Raw genomic sequence first — 19,889 nt, forward strand, 5'->3', positions numbered from 1 at the left:
TGAGCTCCATGGAAAGGTAATTTTCACAAAACTGGATCTTAGATCAGGTTATCACCAAGTGCGGATGCATCCAAGGGATATTGAAAAGACTACATTTAGAACCCACGAGGGACACTATGAATTTCTAGTGATGCCCTTCAGCCTCACTAATGCTCCCTCAACATTTCAATCACTCATCAATGACATTTTCAGAGAGAAACTACGGAAATTCGTACTTGTATTCTTTGACGACATTCTGGTCTACAGCTCATCCATGGAGGAACACTTGAACCACTTGACAACTGTGTTCAACATTCTCCAACAACATGAACTGAAAGTGAAGATGAGCAAATGCTCATTTGGAGCGTCAAAAGTTGAATATTTGGGACATGTCATCTCATCTGAAGGGGTTGCTGTGGACCCAGCAAAGATTGAAGTGATAAAAAACTGGTCTAAGCCAAAAACACTTAAAGGATTGAGAGGGTTTCTTGGACTAGCCGGTTATTACAGGAAGTATGTGAAACACTTTGGAATTACCAAACCTCTGACTAACATGCTTAAGAAGGATGGGTTTAAATGGTCGCTAGAGGCAGAAGAAGCATGTGAAAAATTGAAGATAGCGTTAACTACTACACTGGTCTTAGCTTTGCCTGATTTTTCAAAGGAGTTTGTAGTCCAATGTGACGCTTCAGGAGTTAGGATTGGAGCGGTGTTGTCCCAAGACAAACATCTAATTGCTTACTTGAGCAAAACCTTGGGGCAGAAACATTTAGGCTTGTCAGTTTACGATAAGGAAATGTTAGCAGTAGTTTCTGCCGTTCAACAATAGAGGCCTTATTTGTTGGGGCACCACTTTAAGATCCTGACTGACCACAGAACTCTTCAACATTTCTTGAGTCAGAAAATCACTACACGGCCCAACAAAAATGGCTTGTAAAACTCATTGGTTATGACTATTCCATTGTTTACAGGTCTGGCTCCCACAATGCAGTTCCAGATGTCTTATCAAGACAAGGAGAGTTAAAGACTTTGATGGGAATTTCTACCTCTGTGTTGTCTTTCATGCAGGAATTGAATGAGGCATGTGCAAGAGATGTTGAGTATAAAAAAATTCTTGAAGAATTGTCACAAGATCCTACAGCAAGAAGAAATTACACTTGCCAGCAGGGGAGTCTATTTTACAGAGGGAGATTTTTGGTACCTGAGATTGACAATTGGCGGGGCAGAATTATAAAGGAGTTTCATGAAGGGAAGATTAGGGGACACTCTGGTTGGCTGAGGACTTACAAGAGAATCTCCATAAATTTTTTGTGGCCTGGGATTAAAAAACAGGTAAAATTTTTTGTTTCTGAATGCATCATTTGCCAGAGAAATCATTATGAAGCCATATCCTCTCCATGTTTGTTACACCCCAATTCCATTCCTGCTGACCCATGGCTTAATATATCTCTTGATTTTATTGATGGTCTCCCTGCAATTTCTGGAAAATCAGCTATCTTAGTAGTTGTGGATAGGTTGACCAAGTATGGACATTTTGTGGCTCTATCTCATCCATATACAACAAAGTCTGTAGCAGAAGTATTTGTTCAAGAGATTTTTCGTTTACATGGAATGCCTAAGGAAATCATAAGTGACAGGGATTCTACATTTCTGAGTGCTTTCTGGAAAGAATTTTTTGCTATGCAGGGAACCAAGTTATGCTACTGTACAGCCTATCATCCATAAACGGATGGTCAGACTGAATCACTTAACAGGGTTCTAGAGCAATATTTAAGATGCACCATCTGCGAGAAAGTTGGAAATTGGGTCGAGATGTTAAGTTGGGCAGAATGGTGGTATAACATGACCTACTACTCTGTCATAAGAATGAGCCCCTTTGAAGCCTTATATGGTAGACCACCTCCTCTTATTCATGCTTATATACCTGGTAGCAGATCAGTACATCAGGTTGACTTGCAATTGAAGGATAGAGATGAACTTTTATCTGTTTTGAAGAAGAATATGCAAGCAGCGCAGACCAGAATGAAGAACTATTATGATAAGCACCATATGGAGAGATCATTTGAGGTGGGAGACTATGTTTTTTTGAAATTACAGCCCTATAGGCAACAATCCGTGCAACAAAGGAAGTCTCAGAAGTTGGCACCCAAATACTTTGGGCCATTTCTGGTGATCAGCAAAGTGGGAAAAGTTGCATACAAGCTTCAACTACCTTCAACTGCGAGAATCCATCCTGTGTTCCATGTGTCTAGACTTATGAAGAAAGTTGGCTCAGCTGAACCTACATCTCCTAATTTACCACCAATATTTGAGAGTGATAAAGCCAAGTGGTACCCAGAAAAGATCATTGACAGGGGCATATTCAAGAAGAACAAGACAGCAGTGACAAAGTGGCTAATCCAATGGAAGAACACTGGTGAGGACTACTTGGGAGGATCCAGATCAATTCATACAGCAATTTCCTGAATTCCAAACCTGAATCCCAGGTTTATTTTGAAGTGGGGTGGAATGTTGGGACACCGAGTTGTTATACTGGCTATTGGGCTTGACCTAAGCCCATTACTAATGTTAGATATTTCTCTTTTCCTATCTGATAAGGTTGTAGGTGGACATTGGTCCTTTTGGAAGGCTTTGGCCAGCTGGAGATGCCAGCTATTAGTTTCTATCCTTTATATTTCATGGGTTGTATCGGTGGGAGGACATCATCAATTATCAATCATTTTCTATCAATTTTCGTTGTTCTTTTTCATTTCGTTTTCTCTCGAACCCAATCTTCCATTTTAGGGTCGCATTAGATATCAAACTATCTTTTTCTTAGATTGGGGATCGGATTTGGGTTCGAAAATAATAGAGAGAGAGAGAGGAAGAAAGCCGATCCACTATGCTCAACAACAAACTAGGTATGAAAATGTTGCAGATCTGGAGAAGAAGAAAAAGAAGATGGAAAAACAAGGAAAGGAAAGAAGAAAGACAAGAAATCGAAGGATTTTGTTTTTATGCTTTGGTCTGAAGATATATATTTTGGTTAAACAATCTCTCTTTTTCTTTCTATCTAAGTCTTTTAAAATTTTGGAAAACAATTAAAAACTTATGCACAGACAAATGTGTAAACAATTGATATAGATATCAGCGCATATAATTTCTCACACGGATGTGAGTATAAATTAATCTAAATGCTACTGATGTCTGTGTCAAGTTTTCACAGATTTATTAATAGTTTTACATATTCACATAGATGACTGTGAAAAATGTGATTGTTACGGACATCAATGAGTATAAAGCTATTTAATAAATTATATTTTTATCATTATGCATTGATATCTATGTGTAAAACGTTTCTCACAGATCTTTGTACATGTTAAATGTTTAGAACACACAGATATCTGTGAGAAATTTTGTATCACACAGATTTCAGTATCTAACAGTGTCTATATGTGCTCATGTAGGGTCCAATTAGTTAGTTCGTACAGATGTCTATAAATAGTAATCAAATTCCACAGATTTTTAATCAATGTGAAAGTCAGTAGGTTAAAAAACAGTGTGGGTTGCTAGTTTTGCTGGTAGTGATGGTAACTCGAACCCATGACTTCGTCATTAGGTAGTGGGTGCTCTAATCACTGAGCTAACACCACTTCGTCAACGATACTATAGTTCCTGAAACCAATGAAGATAAGGAAAATCTCATAAATCAAAATTTGCAAAATTTAAAGAGACGAGAGAGGAATGGCAACAAAGATCCATAATTGATGATGCATCCATATCATATTGCCGTTGTCCTTCTAAATTTGATTCAATTCTGATAATTAGAGCGATCCTTCATAATTCAAATGCAGATCATATGAGTCGTTCATTTAGCCAAAGTACACAAACCCGCCTGGTAGTTGGGTTTGGTTTGTGATTTAATTCTGAATTAATCATTGGGATTCTTGTGAAATTATTAGGATGAATGAGGTTACATGAAAAACCATAGAGTTGTGAATGAGTCGGGTCAAGTCGTGTTGCGTTCTTGTCATATTAAGGTATTAGACGTACCACAATAGACACCAAACCCTACTCATTAAATAATCGTGTCAAAAATACAAACTCAAACATAACCTATTTACTAAACGGTGACTCGCAATGATCCACCTTACCCACACTACAACAATGATAGTCATTTCCAAGGGTGGTGTTTGGTTGCAAAAGGCACTTTCCCCGTCGGAAAAAGCTATTTCCGACAGCTAGGTGCCCTCGGAAAAAATATCATCGGAAATAGTTTTTTTCCGACCAACCCTCGGAAAAAGATATATTTTCGACAGCCAGATGTGGTCGTAAATAATTTTTCGGTGGTCGGAAATTGTTACTCCTCAACGACGACAAATAGTATTTCCGACAAAAGATGTTTGTTGGAAATAATTTGTTGCTTGTAGGAAAAAATTGGTTGCTAGCCAATCCATTTTTTTCCAAGGACTTATTTCCAACAAATAGTAGTGGTCGGAAAAAACTATTTCCGATAAGAATATTTAATTCCGACGACTATTTGGCATCGAAAATGAATAAGTTTCGAGGGTCATATTTTCCTCGGAAATTGATATTTTCTGTCGGAAAAATATAGTCTAATATTTCCGAGAATGATATTGTAGTCGGAAAAAGTGGTCGGAAATGTTTTTCACGAGGTTTATTCGTCGAAATTTGTTAGCAATTTTTTTTTCCTCCCACTCAATTTAATTGTCAATTAACCTGATTGGAAGAGGTAGATGAATCAAGATAATTTTTTTATTAAACATACAAGGAGACAATTAAATTTTCATAAAAAAATTGCATTAGAAGAAACATAGTTAATCATTCATACATGTTCAGATAAAGATAAATATTCAATATTTGGTCTTTATAATATAATCATTCTTAAGCAAGGAAGCTAACAATATATCTAATAAAAGTCTTAACTAGAGTTTGCATCATATTCATCAGCAACATCTTTATCACCATCTTCATCAGTACCATCTTCATCATGGTGTGCACTTGAATCTGTTGCAATATTGTCCTATTGTAAAAGAAAAACACAGAAGTTAGAATGCAAAATAAGTAAGAGCTAAAACATGCAGTAAATAGCATGAACAATAGCAACATATACAAATATTTGAAAGATAGAAATAGTACCACAGAATGTGAGTTTCTTGCTTTAGAATTGTCTGAGGTATTAGGCAGCAAACTTTGAACAATTTGAGTCAACTTGTCCAATTTATCTGTCAGAGATTCAACTTGGCCTTTCACTCTTTCATAATCTTCTTTTTGTTCCAAACATGTAGGCTTATTACAAGTTTGGTTAGGTGAATTGTAATCTTTTAGTTTCACCCCAGCACCTAAACCAAGTACACGACCGTGACTAGGCCCACCAATCACTTTCTGATATATTTCCCAATCATCAGCTTCACCAAACACTTCTTCCACTCTATTCTTTCTTTCAGTAAGATCATCCTTCAAATAAAATTATACAAATTTAATCATATGTAAACCATCACAATAATATATGAATAGGAAAAATTTGACTTACGAATGCAGTATAGAAACTTACATAAATTTCCTTAGCCTTGTCACTTTTCCAATGTTCTTCTTTTCCTTCCTTTGCTTTACTTACATGGAACTTCCTCCAACACTCTATTGCTTTACTTACATGGAACTTAAATGCTGGTGGGAATACTTTTTCCAACTTGCAAAGAGTTATGAACACACTTTTCTCAAGAAGTTCCAAATCCTCTGCCCTCAATACTTTAGCACATAACTCTTTAAAAAAATTACAAAGCTCGATTATAGCCTATGGTAATGATAAAACAAGCATTTTCATCAACACCAGATGAAGAGAATTAAATTCATAACTAAATGTAGAAATATTTTTTTGAAGTGATTCCTATTCCACATGATTCATTAAGTTTAGAAATTCATAACTAAATGAAGAAATATTATTTTTGAGTGATTCCAGTTCTGTATCAATCATCAAGTTGTCTATTTAAATTGTCCAGAAGGAAAATTTTCAAGATTCTTAATGGATTGGTACAGTTTTAAGTAAACGTTTACCTAGGTTAAAAATAAGATAATTTACTAACACTTCAGTTCAGAAATTCATAACTAAATGGAGAAATATTATTTTTGAGTGATTCCAGTTCTGTATCAATCCTCAAGCTGTGTATTTAAATTTTCCACAAGGAACTTTTTCAAGTTTCTTAATGGATTGGTACAGTTTTAAGTAAACGTTTACCTAGGTTAAAAATAAGATAATTTACTAACACTTAAGTTCAGAAATTCATAACTAAATGTAGAAATATCATTTTGGAGTGATTCTAGTTCTGTATCAATCATCAATTTGTCTATTTAAATTGTCCAGAAGAAATTTTTCAAGTTTCTTAATGGATTGGTACAGTTTTAAGTAAATGTTTACCTAGGTTAAAAATAAGAAAATTTACTAACACTTAGTTCAGAAATTCATAACTAAATGTAGAAATATTATTTTTGAGTGATTCTAGTTCTGTATTAATACTCAAGTTGTCTATTTAAATTTTCAAGGAGGAACTATTTTAATTTTCTTAGTGGATTGGTACAGTTTTAAGTAAATGTTTACCTAGGTTAAAAATACGAAAATTAACTAGCACTTAAGTTCAGAAATTCATAACTAAATGTAGAAATATTATTTTTGAGTGATTCCAGTTCTGTATCAATCCTCAAGCTGTCTATTTAAATTGTCTAGAAGGAACTTTTTCAAGTTTCTTAATGGATTGGTACAGTTTTAAGTAAACGTTTTCCTAGGTTAAAAATAATATAATTTACTAACACTTAAGTTCAGAAATTCATAACTAAATGTAGAAATATCATTTTTGAGTGATTCCAGTTCTGTATTAATCATCAATTTGTCTATTTAAATTGTCTAGAAGAAAAGATTTCCAAATTATTAATGGATTGGTACAGTTGTAAGAGATTGTCTACCTAGGTCAACAAATCAGAAAACTGCTGTAAAGTATGAACATATATACCAAATTTAAATCAAAGAAGACACTCCCATATCAATGTACAGAAAAAAAAAAAAAACTAGAAACAAAATGAGAAACAAAACAGAGAGAGTTGTATATGTACCTAATTTTGCTTTTGCTTGCCGCACCGCACCGAAAGAATGAATCAACAGTGATTCCGATCCACTCCACTTCACTCTATACATATCCCAAAAAAAAAAAAAAAACTGTGTAAGAAATAATATGAGAAAACATACAAGCATTGCAATTACATAATTGCAATCAATATATCTGAAGCCTTAGGAGATCCTCTAATTATGAATCATTGGATCATCCAATTTGATTGACCTAACTCTGTTGACCTTGAGCATATATATTGCTGCCACATTGTTGATGACTTACTATTGATCGGCCTGCTCTCCAATTTGATTGATATAGTCTCAATTCCCACTGCCGTATGAGAGAGGAGGAAGCTAGAAACATAAGTTTTTAGGGTTTTGAGAAATAAGTGTGTAGCAATGGAAGTTTTATTTTTTTTAATTATTTAGTTGAACTAAACATGAGGAGAAATAAGGAGTCTTTCCTTTTTTTGGTGAGATAAGACTCCTTATTAGGGTATGTATAAATGCATAGGAGGGAGAAAATATACTCCATAGGAGGGAAATTTTTTCCTCCCTAGGCGGGAAGTTTTTTTTTTTTTAATCAATTTTCATGGAACTTATATATAAATGCATATGTATTGATATGTCGGACCATGTAGATCAATATCTTTATTATAATATAAGATAGACCAATGAAAAATATTTCATAATATTCTTGATATATAAATATGTACTTGTTAGCCTTTAAAAAACAAATGTACTCGCTAGTATTCTATTTTTTCTCGTCTAGCTATTCTATATAATTGTATATGATCGATCAATGTCTACTGTATACAAATTCATATATGTGTGGAGGGAAATTCTTACTATATATGTAGTATGTATGTGATCGATAATGAATAGTACTGTGTAATAATATAGTGTGTGTGTGGACAAGCACACATGATCGATCAACAATGAATTGAATTGTGTGCGTGTGTGTAGGAGTCTTCCACTAACGGATATTTTCTTTGGCCATTTTAAGAGATCTCTTGCATGTGAGACCCACTTTTCAATTTCATATATCGACATCCACTATTCAATTTTAGGTCTTCATGAGTAGATCACTTATACAAGTTTCTAGTACAATCGATGATTGTTAATGTAGTCATAATCATGATTTACTATTAAGGTTTAGGGTTTTAGGGCGAAATCTCCCAGTTAGCATGATCTCTTATCTAAATATGCGGAATCTCCTAGTTAGCATCCCAGTTTGCGCAGAATCTCCAAATTAGCATATTCGTGATTTACCATAGATGATCTCTTATCTACTTTCGTAACTAATAATATATTGGGTTAGGGCGTAACCTCCCAATTAGCATGATCGATCGATCGATCAAGTCTTATATATATAAATTCAAAACACATAGGTATTATGTATATATAACTATGAGACTTATAATATATATATATATATATAAATATGTATATATATATAATATGTATATGTATATGTGTGTGTATATATATATATATTATGAGATTTATCCGATCTTACCTTGTAACCAATATATAATAAAATTGTTTTGTTTATATGCATCAATTCTAATAAACTAATAATATACTCATCAATTAACCTGTGGACAAATGGTAAAATTAATTTTGAAAGTTAGAGATCCTATGTTCAATTCTCCTCTTTGACATAATATTTTTATAAAAATAATACAATTTAGAGAAATATTTTCAAGGGTCACTAGCCGTCGGAAATACTTTGTTCATTACCAAGGGTACTTTGTTGCCCTCGCAATTAAGAAATCATTTTCGACAAAGTCAACTGCCTCTCGGAAATAGGTCTACCATTACCGACGACACAAAATATTCTCAAAAATAATACTGGCACCAAAAGGTCCCGCCAATTTTTTTGTTTTTCTGACGAAATTGGAACTCTTTTCCTACCGCATATTGTCCCTCGGAAATAAAATATATTTTGACAGAACATTTCCGACGACCATTTTTTGTGGTCGAAAAAGGAGTCTTTTTGCGAGGGCAATTTCGTGCCGTCGGAAATTTTCGTCGGAAATGAGGACTTTTGTTGTAGTGCCATTTAATTGGGTTGAATTGGATGACTCACTTAAACCATATAAACGGGTCACAACTTGATCCACTTAAGACATTTAAGTAATGGTACATAACTTCACCAATTCGATCAAGTGGTGTTTTGATTGTTATGTAATTGAGTGAAAATGGGAAAATACAACCTCCATCGATCTGGCATCTTTATTGAAGTCGGTCTAAACCTCCGTTAAAACATTAATACTTATTACGCAAGTGATGATATAAGAACATTCATGACCTTCTGGACGTTATTTCGCAATGTATTAAACATGTTAAGGGTAATATAGGAGTGTTGGTTATTTTTACTGTGTTGGTTGTTATTTTTACATAGGTTGCTTTAGTATATAAAGAGATTCGATGGTTGTAATCAAATATTCCAGTCACAATGTAGTCCTCAATTTTCTCACGTTTTCTCCCTCTTCCTTTCTCTGATCTTCTTCTTCCTTTGTCTTTGATTCATAGCTCAGCTTTCATGGTATCAGGAGCTCAGGTCGATCAGTGACCTAGATGTTCTTGCTTCTTTTATCTTTTGCTTCCACGTTATCAGTTTCATTCAATTTTGATTTTCCCCAATTCCAAACCCTAACCCCCAAATTCAGTTTCTCCCTCTACCATGGATCCTTGCTCGAAGCTTGAGATTTTCACCGTCGTTGTTCTGTTCTGGAATCCGAAACTCATCAATATCAAGATTCCATGGCCTTGTTCGGTGCGACGTCGTTTTCCGATTCTAGTGCAGACAAGCGATTCCCTCCATCGGTCTCCACCGGAATTGGAGTGCCGATTCACGTCCATGGTTTGATACAATTACAGATAGTTTGGTAATCTCTTTCCGATTCACTCATCTCTACTCGTTGTTCATCGGCTCCTCTGCAATTCTTATTGCTCTGCTTCACTATAATGCCGATGTGCTAGTCTATTATGGGATCTTCCCTAGTCATTTTTGTTTCATTAGTCTACTTTGCACATTATTATGTTGAAGTATATTGATAGAATATTTGAAGAGGAATTGAATTTTGAAGACGGAAGAAGAATTGATTGGTTTTTGAAGTAGATGAATTAGTTGTAAATATTTGTGAAAGAAGAAGTGAATTTTGAAGAAGATGAATGGATTGAATTTTGAAGAGGTAGATGAACTAGTTGTATATAGTTTGAATAGGAAGAATTGAATGATTTGAAGATGAAGAATTGATTGCGTTTTGAAGAAGTAGATGAATTAGTTGTATATAGTTTGAAGAAGAAGAAGTGAATGAAGTTGAAGAAGAAGAATTATGTGATTGTTAAAGAAGAAGATTTAGTTGACTGTTGCAATTTGCAGAATTTTTTTTTTCTTGTTGGATGGGATGGTTATGGATGTGATTTTGGTATTGGTTATGGTTTGAGGAGTTATATATGGAGGTGGAGCAGATCGATGACACGATTTTATGCAGTGGTAATTGCAACTATGATCCTGGTGTTGGCGTTGCTGACATGAATGGCATGAATGGCTTGGTGAAAGTGTCTTTTCAGACGTTGGATAGTGGCCATTGCTGCAATGTTTGGTTTGCAATGAGTGGGAATTGACGCAAAACTGCTTGTGATATGACTATTAAACCAACAGAAGTGATTGTTGATGTTGATGCCAAAGTTGCTGGTTACAAAGGCTTGGTTGGAATAGCACAAGGCTTGGATGAGATTGGATGCATTGCAGCTGCCCACTGATCACAACACGAGCACTGAAGAAGATGAACTGTGCATTTGGGTTTTATATCATGTATTCCAACCATTATGCTTGGTACCCAAGCATATGGTTGAGGGGGGATGTTAAGGGTAATATAGGAGTGTTGGTTATTTTTGCTGTATTGGTTGTTATTTTTACATAGGTTGCTTTAGTATATAAAGAGATTGGATGGTTGTAATCAATATATTCTGTAGTCCTCAATTTTCTCACGTTTTCTCCCTCTTCCTTTCTCTCATCTTCTTGTTCCTTTGTCTTTGATTCATAGCTCAGCTTTCAAAACATACCATAACTCAGGACCAAATTTCATTAAAGCACGTAAGTGATAACCATGTTTCCACAATTATTCTAGCTATCAGTGAAAATTGATGGATAGCTGCAGGCAAACAAAAACTGGCAACTTCCACGTACGTCGACTTTCTCCAACCCGTAGTTACGTCAGACCTGGCAGCCTCACGCAAAATATCAATGCAATTTTGTCACTCCGTTCCTGCTATATATGCTCAATTGCTCAGACTAGACTGTTTACCACCGTAAAAAATCCAAACCCATGCCACCTCTATCCTAATGGGTTCTTCCCAAGACGATACTTGCCAACCTCTCCTTCAACCCATTTCATCCTCCCCATCCTTAACAGATAAGCATGACCACTCGAGCAGCACTGAGCTGGAAAGAATATTATCCGACACAGATAGGCCGTTCTTGCAGCGTCTCAAACCTGCTCTATCGATCGAGTCGAAGCTCCTTTTCTTCCTCGCCGGTCCGGCAGTGGTCGTCTACTTGACCAACTACGTTATGTTCATGTCCACCCAAATCTTCTCCGGCCACCTTGGTAATCTTGAGCTCGCCGCTGCTTCTCTCGGAAACAATGGAATCCAAATGTTCGCCTATGGCCTCATGGTACGGTCACTACGGTGTAAATACCTTATGTTTTCATAGAATACATATAGAAAAATACCTTCATTACGATTTTTTTTCTTCCGTAATCTAACAGTATATTTCTTTTTGATTTCCAAATATATCAGTTAGGCATGGGAAGTGCGGTGGAGACGCTATGTGGACAAGCATATGGAGCTCAAAAGTACGAAATGCTTGGCATATATCTACAAAGATCAACCATCCTCCTAACGTTGGTCGGTTTCCTCCTCACCTTGGTCTACATCTTCTCAGAACCAGCTCTAATCTTTCTCGGCGAGTCCCCGAGAATTGCCTCAGCCGCCGCCATTTACGTTTACGGCCTGATCCCTCAAATCTTTGCCTACGCCGTCAACTTCCCGATCCAGAAATTCCTCCAAGCTCAAAGCATAGTGACTCCAAGTGCATACATATCAGCAGTGACACTAGCCGTACACCTCTTGCTGAGCTGGGTGGCCGTGTACAAGATTGGGCTTGGGCTTCTGGGCGTGTCGCTGGTGCTCAGCCTGTCGTGGTGGATCACTGTGGTGGCGCAGTTTGTATACATCGTGAAAAGCGAGAGGTGCAGGCACACGTGGAGCGGTTTTACGTGGCAAGCGTTCACCGGGTTGTATGGATTCTTCAAATTATCGGTGGCGTCTGCAGTGATGCTTTGTTTAGAGACGTGGTATTTTCAGATTCTGGTTCTGCTGGCTGGCTTGCTGGAAAATCCTGAGTTGGCTCTTGACTCGCTCTCGATTTGGTAAGTCTTTATTGGTTTTGTTTTTTTGTGAATCATTCATATAGTGGCCAATCAATGTGGGATACTACTATTTTGACCGCTTGCGCTAGCTGTGACAATTTAGTTTAATCAACATATCATATGGTGGTTGTTAACTATTCTTATTCTTGGTCCTCACCAGCGTGAAAACGAAACTATTTTTCTTCTTCTTTTGAATAAACGAAACTATTCTTATTCTTGGTATAGTTTCTTTTTTGTTTTTGTTCTTTTTTGTGGAGAAGATTGGTCGGAAACTTTGGAATAATTCAACTCATCTTTTTTTTTGACAAGTTCCTAGCTATATGAAAGTGATTTAATTTTATGGTCCAAAAGTCATTTTCTCATGTATGCTTGGCCATCCAATTAACTTTTCTGCCCAAAATATGGATGATGCATCCATATTATCCCTTTTGGCTGGCCTATATATATTATTGTGGTTGTAATTGCCAAATAATTGGCTATAATATGTTCTGTTTTTTTTCCTCATCTTCTTTATCCTTAAGGGATATGATGATCGGAAATTGACATCTCAGCTTTTTTTTTATTTAAATAATAAATTACTTTGTAATTTAATCTTGACAACAACCCAAATTAAAGAAGTCAAAATAAAAAACTTACGGAGCTGAATCAGAAGAGTTATTTATTGATTTATAAAGAGTACTAAAATAATTGTTGTTTGTTTGTTTTGTTTTGTTTTGTTTTTTTTAATAAGGGCCGGTGCAACAACCCTCCAACCTTGATTAATGAAACCGCAGAATACATGAGCGGACTGCCTAAACCCCGGATCGAGAGAACTTCCTGTTGTTCTCAACTAAAATGATATATTATAGGAAGTACCAACTAGCGAAGAATGCTCTACTGTATATATATATATATACATATATATATATATATATATATATATATATAGACACACACGTATCGAACATTACTTTGGGTTTCCAACCTGTTAAAAAATCGACCTTACAATTGTAAAATTGCCGAATATGCCATACACTCTAGTCTATAGTACCACATAATGACATAATGTATGCATGATGTATGTATGTATATGACATTTGGCTAATTGATTAATGCAGCACGACTATATCAGAATGGGTGTTCATGATCTCAATCGGGTTAAATGCAGCTGCAAGGTCAGTTGAATAATTTTTTATATGAGTTCAGAGTTAATGTCCGACATAATATAATATATAAAGTAATCTGAAGTTCACATCCAAAACCAATTGACAATGGATAGAGTGACCCAAACTTTTATAAATTCATAAGCAAAACTATAGTTTTCCAATGTGTGAGTTATATTTATACACATTCAATATATATGAGGACTATACTTATTTTAGCATTATTGTTAATGATGGGTACGTGCAAGTATATATACATGCAGTGTGCGAGTAAGCAATGAGCTTGGAGCCGGAAATCCCAAGTCCACAGCATTTTCTGTCATCGTGGTGACTACGATCTCCTTCATCATCTCCGTCATCGCAGCAATAGTTGTTCTTATTTTTTGTGATGTTATCAGCTACGCCTTCACGGAGGGTGAAGTCGTGGCCGCTGCTGTCTCAGATCTTACCCCTCTTCTTGCCCTCACCCTCCTCCTCAATGGAATTCAGCCAGTATTGTCCGGTGTTGCTGTTGGGTGTGGATGGCAAGCTTTTGTGGCGTATGTAAATGTGGGCTGTTATTACTTTGTTGGAGTACCACTTGGTGCCCTTCTTGGATTTTACTTCAACTTTGGCGCTAAGGTAATTACTTAATGAAGTACCCTGGGTTACATATATGTGATGCCAGCTCGAGTCGAGTTACTTACGACTTCACATTAATATGCAAATGTGGTTAATTTGCTTAGTATATTATATACTTAAGTATTAATGTATGAAGACCTGCTCACCTAAGGGACAGTTTTAAAGAGACTGTAAGGAACAAGTGAATCTGACGGTTGAAAATAAATGCACAGTTTTAAGTTATTATAATTTCTGCTTTTATATTTAATACATGTGGTTAATATGCATTTGTCCCTCATAGTCTCTTAAAACTGTCCATTAGGTGAGCAAATCTGGTAATGTATGATGGAAAACTAAAATTTCACCAATGCTATATATTATACTAGTAAGTTACTTACTCTGTTTAATATTGGTTTAGGGAATATGGTTAGGGATGATGGCGGGCACGTTGATGCAAACAATCATTCTAATATGGATCACTGTCCGAGCAGACTGGAAGAAGGAGGTAATACTAGTGTTACTAAGATTACTTTTTCCGATCCCTAGCCTTCATTAGCTATCAGATTTTTACATATCGGATATTTTGTTGTTTGGTTTTTTACAATGAAGTTAATAACTTAATAATCCAATATTATTAGTCATCACAGCCTAGCTAGTGTTCAACTGCTAGTTGTACTAACTACTAAGTGATAACTTGGATCGAATTTCAGGTGGAAGAGGCAGCCAAAAGGTTGAACAAGTGGGACGTGAAGGAACCCGTAAAAGGCTGAGAAAGAAGTTAATTATCATATATATGTAGGATGAAATTATTCTACGAGATTTTATTCAAAATGCAACTTTGTACTTTGATATAATAGCTGTAAAAATTGCTCAATTTAAAAGTCAGGAAACTTAATTATTAGTGACGTGAAAATAATGTTACTATAACATCTTTGTTGAAGGAAAATCAACTTAGTGTACCTTATCAAACTAGGAGTAGCAATCGGAGAGAAGGTTCTAGATTTCCTAATCATTGATGGATTAGTATTCCTTGTAACATTAGAATCTGTACTTTGTAATCCCTATATATAGGGCTCCTATTCTCAATAATATGATTACAATTCTCTCATCAATTCTCTCTCGAATCTCTTTTACTTAAATACGTTATCAGCACGAGCCCTAACCTTGAGATAAAAAATAAAAACCTAAAAACCAAAAATAATTCCCACGGATAACCTCGCTGTTTGCCTCGCCAACGCAAGCTCCTAGCCCGCCCTAGCCTCGTTCGCTGCCGCCCACCTGCGTGCTCTTGCGCACGCTGCCCGTGCAGCCCAACGAGCTCCCGCTCCTTGCTCGCTAGCCTCGCTAGCATCTGCGCCCAGTTACCCCGTGCTACGCGCCTCTGCGCCCTCTACAGCCTTGCTCCGCACGCTGCCACAGCAACTCCTGCGCACCCGTGTGCTTGCTGCCCCACAGCTCCCGCACGCCTGCTGCCCTTTGCAGTGCCCCCTGCCACTGCAGCAGCCCCGCAGTCCTTTCGAGTCCCACAATGGGCCTGCAGCTCTGCACCGCAGCCCCTGCTGCTTGTGTACCCTGCTGCCCCATCCCAGCTACCTTTGTAGCCCCGTCGGCCAGCAACGCAACCTACCGGCCACACTCTCGGCCTCATCCCATTAGTGCACAAGCCTAGCACCGCGGAGCCATTAGCCACGACCAGGATTGTAAACAAGTTACAATCCCAGGTTAGGATCGAACATCCACTTCAATCCTAGCTTAGGATTGAAGCAGCATATGCAATCCCGACCCAGGATCGATAGCACACTTGCAATCCTACAGGCATGTATGTTGAGAATTTCAAATTCTAAAATTCATGAGTAAGTTTTCACTAGTTAGTTGTTCCCATTTTTGAAATTTAAATTTATTTTTATTCTTTCGGGGACCTACAAAATCCTTTCTTCTACATCCCACCTTTCTGTATCGTGGGTTCGATTTGCTAAAAGCGGAATCGTGGGGATTCACACTATATGCGAACTAAGAGCGTTTCGTGATCTTCGGACTAAGAGCGTCCGTGAGAATCAATTTTTACGAACTAAGAGCGTTCGTAAGCATAAAAATTTGACCATATAAACGTCATTGGTTTCAATCCAAATCCAAAAATTTGGAAACTATCAACAAAGACAGTGGTTATAAGTCTTTCTCACTAGGCGTACTCAAGAGTAATTGTGATGTCTAGGAAATGTTTGAACTGAGAGAACGGTTTAAAAGTGAGCAACGCTCCACCAAAATCTCGCCTTACCTTACCTGGTCACAACCAAATTGGAATTACCAAACAGATTGAGTCACTACTACTTCTCTATGCTTGATTATCCTTTTTGGATTAAATTTAGAAACTTTGACGTAGTCATTGGCTTTCATTGAAATAAAGTGTCGATTTTGATTCGAACTTTATTCATTCTAGTATGTTTCCCGGAGAGCTAGAATGCCTGGTGGATAGTGCTACTATGCACACCATACTTCGAAATAGGCAGTTATTTCTTGAGATGATGCCTACTCAATCTTCAATGACTATGATGGCAGGGTCATCTAAATTGATTCAGGGTCGAGGACCAGCTCAGTTCTTGTTGCCACATGACATAATCATTAATGTCACTGAAGCTCTCTATGCTCCTAGGGCTGAAAGAACGCTTTTGAGCTTCAAAGATATAAGAGCCAATGGTTTTCATATGGAAACACATTGTGAGAATGGACAAAAGTTCCTTTGCATCACCTTTAATGACTACGGACATAAACGAGTCTTAGAGAAACTTATGTGTCGCTCTAGTGGGTTGCATGCAACCACTATTCGAGTCATTGAATCCAACCATGTCATGAGAGATGATTTATGGGATTCTGACACATATAGGCTTTGACACGACCGTTTGGGACACCCAGGTCGTGACATGATGATTCGTATATTAAAGACTTCACACGGACATCCCTTTTTCAAAACGAAAGGAAGTAAAACTCAAAATTTGGATCAAAGAGGAGCACCTGCACCTCACGGCGCCTTCCCCCTTCAAGTCCGGCCACCACAAGCCGGCGCCGCCATCCCTCTGCGGCCCAAGGCTTTGACGCTACCTCTGCTCCCCTTACTCAAATTTCTACTTCTCAAGTCAATTGTGACGTCATGGCTCAGCCAAAATCATCATTGGTTGTTTCTAAAGCCCATCATTCGTTCTGCAAAGCCTGCTCTTTAGCAAAATTAGGATCGAGACCATCTTATGCAAAAGACACTAAAGAAAATACACCATTCTTGCAAAGAATCCAAGGTGATATTTGTGGACCTATTCAACCACCATACGGACCATTTAGATATTTTATGGTGTTGGTTGATGCATCGACATGCTGGTCACATATCATGCTATTGTCCACAAGGAACACTGCATTTGCTAAACTCCTAGTACAAATAATTAAGTTAAGGGCTCATCACCCTGATCATCCTATTAAGTCTATAAGATTAGACAATGCTGGGGAGTTTACATCAAAGACTTTTGATGATTATTGCAAGTCCATTGGGATAGGAGTTGAACATCCAGTTCCTCATGTTCACACCCAAAATGGTCTCGCAGAAGCTGCCATTAAACGACTACAAATGGTCGCTAGGGCATTGGTAATGCGCACCAATCTCCCTATTTCTGCTTGGGGCTATGCAATATTGCATGCAGCTGTGCTTATTCGTCTGAGGCCCACTGCCACTCAACCCTTTTCTGCGTCCCAGATGGTGACTGGGTATGAGCCTAATGTCTCACACTTACGCATATTTGGGTGTGTAGTTTATGTGCCTATTGCGCCGCCACAGTGCACCAAAATGGGTCCTCAACGACGATTAGGCATTTATGTTGGATATGATTCTCCAACGATTATCCGCTACATAGAACCTTTGACAGGCGATCTCTTTACCGCTAGATTTGTAGATTGTCACTTCAATGAGACAGTCTTCCCGTCGTTAGGGGGAGATAAAAACATCAAGGTTCAATAGGAACGACAGGAATTGTCGTGATCTGTTCCCACTCTGTCTCATCTTATCCCCGAACCGCTCAGTCCGAAATTGAAGGGTGGAGAATTCTCGATCTTCAGAACGTAGCAGAATTGATGCCTGATGCGTTTTCTGATATTGCGAAAGTGATGAGATCACACATACCTGCTGCAAACCTGCCTGCAAGGATTGATGTCCCTAAAATTAGAGGACATGACGCCAGCTTAAGAGTACATGAGAATGGCGCCAACGTCCCCTCTCACAGTGATGGTGACGTTGTGGCTAGGCCCATGGCTCTGATAGGAGCATAAAATGCAACGAATTTATAGTTTACCCCTTTACACTTTTGCTTAGTTATTTTGTTAAAAAGATCAAACTAACTTTGTTATGTTCTTAGGAGGTTTGTGGAGCAACTGTGGAGAAATAGGAGCTCAACTGTGGCAAGTTAAGGCTCAGGTGTATAGTAGTGATGCAAAAGATAAAAGATCACCATTTATAAGGTTAGAAACAAGAAGGAAAGCTTCTGGAAAAATTTGTGCAAAACAGTTTCCGAGAAGCAGAAAATAGAGTACTAGAAGCTGCCTTATTTTCTTCTGTATTCAGAAGGTGTTTTGAAGAACTTTCCAGTGGAATCATGAAGAAGAGCCTATCAATATTTGAAGATCACATGTTCTACTATAACTACAAGCAAATATTTGGTCCAGAATGATAAAGAAGAAGCCGGAGGCTGTGGTCAAATTTGGTACCTCGAGAAGACTGTTTCCATCAGCTTTTCAGGAAGCTTTTTCAAGGGCTTTTCTACTAGACTTAAAGCATGACACGCATAAAGTTTCCCATCCAGATTTGAAGGTTAGATGTTGTAGAGAATTTTAAAGTCAAGAATCATCCAGAAAGGTGGTGGAATGCATAAGTTATGATGCTGCAAAAACGAGCAGAGGATAAGAAAAATCTGGAATTTCTGACAAGTCTTATCTGCGAAGCATGTTTGAGCGGTCTTTTGGAGACTTTATTGGAGTATCCTTTGGAAGATTATTGTTTGGACATCAATAAATGATGCTATAGGGTATTTTAGGCCTGAGAAATATACAGACAGATTGCTACAAAGTCATTCTACAAGCCCATAAATTTGACCAAACAATAAGGAAAATCTGGAAATTTCTGACAGATTTGATTGTGAAGACTTTTCAAGGCTGTTTTTGGGCAACAAGCTGAGGGGATTTTTAGAATATTTTTGCAGAATTTTGAAGGCCAATATCAAAGCTTTTACCTGCCTGAAAATCATGTTCAAATCTGAGATGGAACTTAGTTAAGAGAGGGGCTAAAATGGCTATCATAAGTGAGGCAGATTCTTTGCATCTCTTGGCAGATTGTGTGTATCTATTGACAGATTGTTTTGAGGCTTCTTGGGAACTCTTTGCTGAGTTGTTAATGAGTTGTACACATTATATAGGAGCTGTGAAGGATATAGAAGTCAAAGATTTTAGCCCAAGAAGAAGAGTTCACATTGGAGAAGTAAAAACTCAATTTAACTGCAAGAATATCCTTGAACTTGTAACTCCTATATAAAGGGCCTCCTTCCACATTTTTAAGGGATATAAAAAAAACACAGATACACACACCATCTACTG

General features: G+C 37.3%; 2 protein-coding genes across 4 annotated transcripts; one reads left to right on the top strand and one right to left on the bottom strand.

Annotated features, from left to right (window-relative positions):
• Nucleotides 1-4,885: 4,885 nt before the first annotated feature.
• Nucleotides 4,886-7,234, bottom strand: LOC112185008. Of its 3 annotated transcripts, none has more exons than XM_024323224.2 (4): nt 7,084-7,234; nt 5,534-5,742; nt 5,119-5,436; nt 4,886-5,002 (listed from the first exon to the last, which is right to left on the bottom strand). In XM_024323224.2, the coding sequence occupies exons 1-4, from the start codon at nt 7,220-7,222 to the stop codon at nt 4,901-4,903; spliced, it is 768 nt and encodes a 255-aa protein (XP_024178992.2). In that variant the 5' UTR covers nt 7,223-7,234; the 3' UTR covers nt 4,886-4,900. The 3 variants fall into 3 exon arrangements, 1 of the variants encoding a protein (XP_024178992.2); XR_005807702.1 differs by having other exon boundaries at nt 4,894-5,002; nt 5,534-5,773; nt 7,084-7,231; XR_005807703.1 differs by lacking the exon at nt 5,534-5,742 and having other exon boundaries at nt 4,894-5,002; nt 7,084-7,152.
• Nucleotides 7,235-11,091: 3,857 nt separating this feature from the next.
• Nucleotides 11,092-15,188, top strand: LOC112188724 (protein DETOXIFICATION 40). The gene is made up of 6 exons (XM_024327905.2): nt 11,092-11,768; nt 11,894-12,525; nt 13,623-13,679; nt 13,931-14,288; nt 14,686-14,772; nt 14,978-15,188. The coding sequence occupies exons 1-6, from the start codon at nt 11,436-11,438 to the stop codon at nt 15,035-15,037; spliced, it is 1,527 nt and encodes a 508-aa protein (XP_024183673.1). The 5' UTR covers nt 11,092-11,435; the 3' UTR covers nt 15,038-15,188.
• Nucleotides 15,189-19,889: the final 4,701 nt, after the last annotated feature.

Source organism: Rosa chinensis, chromosome 2 (assembly GCF_002994745.2).
Source record: "Rosa chinensis cultivar Old Blush chromosome 2, RchiOBHm-V2, whole genome shotgun sequence".
Lineage (NCBI taxonomy): Eukaryota > Viridiplantae > Streptophyta > Magnoliopsida > Rosales > Rosaceae > Rosa > Rosa chinensis.

Coding starts and splice junctions, on each gene's coding strand:
- LOC112185008 (XM_024323224.2), bottom strand. CDS start 7,222: ATGCTTGTATGTTTTCTCATATTATTTCTTACACAGTTTTTTTTTTTT. Junction 5,743..7,083: donor GCAAGCAAAAGCAAAATTAG/GTACATATACAA, acceptor ATTTTTTTAAAG/AGTTATGTGCTAAAGTATTG. Junction 5,003..5,118: donor CAAGAAACTCACATTCTGTG/GTACTATTTCTA, acceptor CTTTTACAATAG/GACAATATTGCAACAGATTC.
- LOC112188724 (XM_024327905.2), top strand. CDS start 11,436: ATGGGTTCTTCCCAAGACGATACTTGCCAACCTCTCCTTCAACCCATT. Junction 11,769..11,893: donor TGTTCGCCTATGGCCTCATG/GTACGGTCACTA, acceptor CAAATATATCAG/TTAGGCATGGGAAGTGCGGT. Junction 14,773..14,977: donor GAGCAGACTGGAAGAAGGAG/GTAATACTAGTG, acceptor ATCGAATTTCAG/GTGGAAGAGGCAGCCAAAAG.